This window comes from Heterocephalus glaber, unplaced genomic scaffold (genome assembly GCF_053883595.1).
Source record: "Heterocephalus glaber isolate CG9 unplaced genomic scaffold, H.glaber_assembly_v1.0 deba00001504, whole genome shotgun sequence".
In the NCBI taxonomy this organism is placed as follows: Eukaryota; Metazoa; Chordata; class Mammalia; order Rodentia; family Bathyergidae; genus Heterocephalus; species Heterocephalus glaber.
This window is the reverse complement of record NW_028258324.1, coordinates 1,801,385-1,806,430: the sequence shown is the minus strand read 5'-3', so window position 1 is coordinate 1,806,430 and position 5,046 is coordinate 1,801,385. Positions and strand designations below refer to the sequence as shown.

Below are 5,046 nucleotides of genomic sequence, written 5' to 3'. Positions count from 1 at the left end.
TGTAAGTGGGATGCAGCAAAAACAGGAAAGTGGGAAGACTAGAGTATTCACACAGATGCCACACACTAAGCATGTTAGTCGTACCAATGATATGATGGCGTCTTGGTGAACTGAAGAGTTGCACCAGGGTGTGTCCCTGCTAAACATGTCAATATCAATGATGCAAAAGATAGACTTTACTGAAAATGTGCGTGTGTGTGTGTGAGTGTGTGCGCGTGTGTGTGCACGCACGTGCGCATCTGGCCCCATTTTCTTCTCATTACTCCACACATTGTGTTCGGTATACTAAGCAATTTTAACCCTAAGAGACCATGTTTTCTTAAATCTCACTTGCTCTGTTCTTACTTTTTCCTCACTAGTAAAAGCATTCCTCTTGGCCTTTCTTTCTCCTTTCCTCACCAATATAAGTCACAGTTTTGAAATATTTTTCTTCAGAAAAACTTCATTCATCAAAGCTGTACCAAAAGTCCCATTTGTTGGTTTTTAGAATATGCTTTCATTGTCTGCATTTAAACACTCACCACCACATGGTGCTTGCTTGTGTGGCTAATTATTCAGAAGCAGAACTAGACTACAAACTTCTTGATACCAAGCACTATATTTTATTTATAAATTTACATCTACTACAATACAATCAATATGTTATAAATGAATAACTGGGTACTTAAGTTTTTGAAATACTAGAGTTTAGAACAATGAGAACTGCATTGCATAGAATGAACATTTACTTTGCCGTGGAAGGTACTGTAATCCAGAAGCCACTTGTCCTCAGCCTTGGGTTGGTTGAAGATAAAGGAATAAGACTGCTCACAAACTTTGTGAAAAGTTTTTAGTGAAAAGTATTTGTAAAAAGTGTCTGGAAGTGGCACTCTCCTCCATACATCCTTCTGTGAGTGAGCTCACTGCTGTGTAACACTTTCTAGGAAAGAGAAACATTAGACCAAGGCAGGGTTCTCCTGTATTCCCAGCTACTCATGAGACTGAAGCAGGAGAGTTCAAGGCCACCCTCAGTTAATTAGTGAGATCCTGTTTTAAAAAAAAAAGAAGAAAAACTAATCCGCAGTGCTTTTGATTTGACAACTCTGTTCTCTCATGGAGTACTACATATGATCTTCAGCCATAGATAAAAAGGAATACCACTGACAGCAATTTATCAAACTGAGAAACTTGAATATTTAAAAACACATTTACTAAAACTATCTTAAAGATCAAAAAACACTTTGGTAGCACTTAAAATGTGATCAGGAACCAATCCAATCGAGGAAGTTGGATGACTCAGGTTTGGCCTCAGGGGCGGGTCGTGGTTGCATGTTGTGGAATTTCCTCTGACATAATGCGAGGATGAGGGTGCATATATTTTCTAGTGTTGGGATGATATAAAAAGCCAGGGAAGCTCTCCATCCAACACAAATCCTCAGAGGCAGTAGAGCACAGGAGCTTTGAGCTTCGAGAACAAGAGATACAGGAAACCGGAAGGAAGCAGCTCAGCAGAGTAAACATGCCTTCCAAGCTCGCCTTGGCCGTCTTGGCAGCAGTCCTTCTCTCTGCAGCTCTGTGCGAGGGTAAGCAGTGCTTCTGTCCACAGCGTTCTTCTGTGGCTAACTGTGGCCCTTACACAGCAAGCTCATCTTTCATGCATAGAAAATGAGCATCAGGAAGGGAAAATAATCTCTGCAGCTATTTAATGTTAAAGCTTTATTTTCTTAAAAAAGGAAAAAAAAGAATATAAATATTCTGTTCCATATATATATATATATATATATATATATATATATATATATATGTATGTATATATAAAATCTGTAATTTGCAGAATATCCTGGTGAGGGCCACACTTACCCAAATCATCTATTACTACTGAGCAAGATAACTCAGACAATTTAACTCAATGTAGTACTTTCTTGACAAACCTCAAATAACTATCAATTTCTATATGGTTTAAGGATACGCTGATTATAGATCTCTTTCACTCCTGTGAAGCCTTTACAGGAATTGTGCTTAGAACATGGAGTTTTTATATTTTTTTCTTTTAAGCACTGAGGGTTTTATAGACACATAGCATTTCACTTATATTTTCTATTAATTCTTTCTGAAGCAATTTGTACGTTGCAAATATCGGTTTGCCTACAATGAATAGCATTCTGGTGTTGTTGAAGATTATGTGATATTGAGTAAAAGAAAGAGGGCAATGAGCATATCAACATAACACGAAAGAACTCCAACGTACAGAATGCCGTTCCACATTTTCAGTGCTAACGTTTTTAGAGCAAAGAGTAAAATTGAGACCAAAGGCTATAGGAAAATATCTGACCTTCAGTGTCAGGAATGGGCTCACTGGAAATGTGAGGCTTTCTCTAGTCTCCAGACAATCGTGTTGGGATCAAGAGGGAGTCATTAGCAGAGCCGTACCTGTTGATGGAATCAATCCTTGATCTTTTCCTTTTTATTGTTTTTCACAGGTGCAGTTGTGCCAAAGATTGGTACAGAGCTTCGATGCCAGTGCATCAAGATTCACTCCACACCTTTCCACCCCAAATTTATCAAAGAATTGAGGGTAATTGAGAGTGGACCACGCTGTGCCAATTCAGAAATCATGTAAGTACTCTCAAAATGATTAGAAAATTTGCTTTAGCAAACCTAGGACTGAGGAAAGTGGAAGTATCCAGGAACGCTCTAGGCACTAGGAATAAAGTAGTGAGCAAAATAGGACAGAAATTTTTGCTTACACATTTCAACTTGGTACCATCATTGCTTAGTAGCTTAAGCTTGCTTCGGACTTGGGTTCTCATGTCTACACTTAAGGAACTGTGATTTGATATGAAAACTAAATCCCCACGTTGATGTTAACCATGCCTCTCATTTCAGTGTGACTCTTGTTGATGGAAGAGAGCTCTGCCTGGACCCCAAGAAAAAGTGGGTGCAGGCCGTTGTGGAAAAATTCTTGAAGAGGTAAGTTGTTTTTAAAAAAAAATTAACTTCTTTGTTTATTCTGAGATGTACAATGTAAAATTCAGCCTATACATTTCCTGATGTTGCTACAAATCTTCTGTCTTGATTAAAAAGAAAAAAATAGCAGCGATTGTGAATTTTCCATACTTGTGATATGTTCATGGGAGCTTGGTTTATTCCTGTGCCCCATGTCATTAGTTAAGTTTCCTTTTATTTCCCAAAATGTCCCACATTAGATGGCAACTTACCTGTTCTCCCCATTTACATGCCTGAAATTACAAGGCACTTCTAACGCATGAAAGTCTAAGACTGTGTTAATTATTTAAGGAAATAGATGTTCAAGAACTCAGTTTTCCACCTTATTAGAACATTCATAATATTCAATTTTTAAATTCTATTTCATCTATTTTCAGGGCTGAGAACCAAGATTCTTGAAAAAAAAATGCATTCTCCATGACACCTAAGAACCCCTCAGTGAAGATGCCAGTGAAATTCAAAAAAACCTACTTCAGTTCTTTGTGTATTGTGTGGGTCTGCTGTGAGGTTGCCAGATAAAACATTGGAACCCAGCTGAACTTGAGTTTCAGAAAACAGCGAATAGTTTTTTGCATTGTACCATGCAATATCTAGGATATACATATACCAAAATTTATTTATTTGAATCTATGGTAAACAATAAATCTTTTTGTAAATATAAGTATATTTTAGATATTTTATGGGACATTGTACAAAGAACAAGATTGAGATCAAGCACTAGGAGAATAACTGGCTTTCTACCTCAGGAATTGGTTGGTAGATGATGAGACAGTGATGTTTTCTGTAAATTTAAGTTTAGCTGGAAAAGCCTGATTATTATGAGTTAAATCTGGCATCCTAGTTCTGCTGGCCAGGACTATGATTCCCTGCTCACCTACTCCTTGGAGGCCCCTTTATTCCTCCCCTGTGGAAGAAAAATCTGCCACCATCCTTCCTCACAGGGATGTCATGGGGACACATGGAAGCACTTTAAATTTTTTCATGATCACATAAATTATCTTCAAGTGTAACTATTCATCTATTTATTATTTATGTATTTATTTATGCATTAAATATTATAATGTTTCTGTATGAATTTGGAAAATGGAGACGGAAGAAGCAAGGTTGATAGAGTAATGTGATGTTACAGTGAAATAATATTTATTTTAGATATTGAATGATAATAAGTTAGAGAACTTTTGATCAAGTTATCCAAATTTAGCAAAAACTAAATATAAATAAAACAACAACCAGTTAAATTTTTATTTTTATTTTAAAAATAATATTTTGGTGTGAGTATGTTGTTTATCTGAAATTTTAGCTGTGCTGACAATCACAGTTTGGATATCCTTGCATTTGTCTTTTTAACTTTAAGATGCCTTTATTTTATCCCAAGGATATTCTCTACTGCTTTTGGTACTATGGAAATGAAAATGTAACTATAAAATATTAAAACTATAATTTATTGGCAAAGTCATCAGGTGTTTATCTTTCGCTTATAGATTAAATCTGTTAAGAATCTCTTTGTTTTATATTAAAATCACATTTTAACTTAGAAATCATAAATATTTACCCCTTAAAATTTTATTTATTGTGTTGAAAATTATAAAACTTTATTGTAGAAAACAGAATTCCTTTCCAACAATGGGTTAAAAACTGTAGTTGTTTCCATACTATGTTGAAATTTTCTTAATTTTCCAACTGTATTTCATTTAACTAATAAAGATGACTTCAGATTTTTAATCAACTAGTCTATGTGACTGATCATTTAAGTATAGCTGGGTACTTGGTTAAAGAAGCAAGACAGTATACTTTGTAAGATGCTTATCTGTAACAGGAAATAAAGCTAAAATATATGAGGAAAGGGCCTTAAAATATGACCAAAGACCAAGCATATTGAAAACAATCTGAAAATTAAAAATACAATAATTAACTAAATAATTCAGCAAATGAGGAGTTTCATAGTGGATTAGACACCACTTCTAGACTTCACAGATGTGATCATGTTAAAGATTTTGCAATTGGAAGATTATCCTGGATTATTTGTATGGACCCTATAATTGCATAGGTTTCATAAAAAAG

At 35.3% G+C, this 5,046-nt stretch overlaps 1 protein-coding gene across 1 annotated transcript; it reads left to right on the top strand.

The window, feature by feature from the left end:
* Positions 1 to 1,394: 1,394 nt before the first annotated feature.
* Cxcl8 (C-X-C motif chemokine ligand 8) lies at positions 1,395 to 4,705 on the top strand. Its single transcript, XM_004833923.3, has 4 exons — positions 1,395 to 1,562; positions 2,460 to 2,595; positions 2,866 to 2,949; positions 3,363 to 4,705. Exons 1-4 carry the CDS (start codon positions 1,499 to 1,501, stop codon positions 3,382 to 3,384), a joined length of 306 nt encoding a protein of 101 aa, XP_004833980.1. The 5' UTR covers positions 1,395 to 1,498; the 3' UTR covers positions 3,385 to 4,705.
* Positions 4,706 to 5,046: the final 341 nt, after the last annotated feature.

What these genes read in the sequence shown, in the direction of transcription:
- Cxcl8 (XM_004833923.3), top strand. Translation starts at nt 1,499, where the DNA reads ATGCCTTCCAAGCTCGCCTTGGCCGTCTTGGCAGCAGTCCTTCTCTCT. An exon ending in CTCTGCAGCTCTGTGCGAGG is followed by an intron (nt 1,563 to 2,459) that starts GTAAGCAGTGCT and finishes TGTTTTTCACAG; the next exon opens with GTGCAGTTGTGCCAAAGATT. An exon ending in TGTGCCAATTCAGAAATCAT is followed by an intron (nt 2,596 to 2,865) that starts GTAAGTACTCTC and finishes CTCTCATTTCAG; the next exon opens with TGTGACTCTTGTTGATGGAA.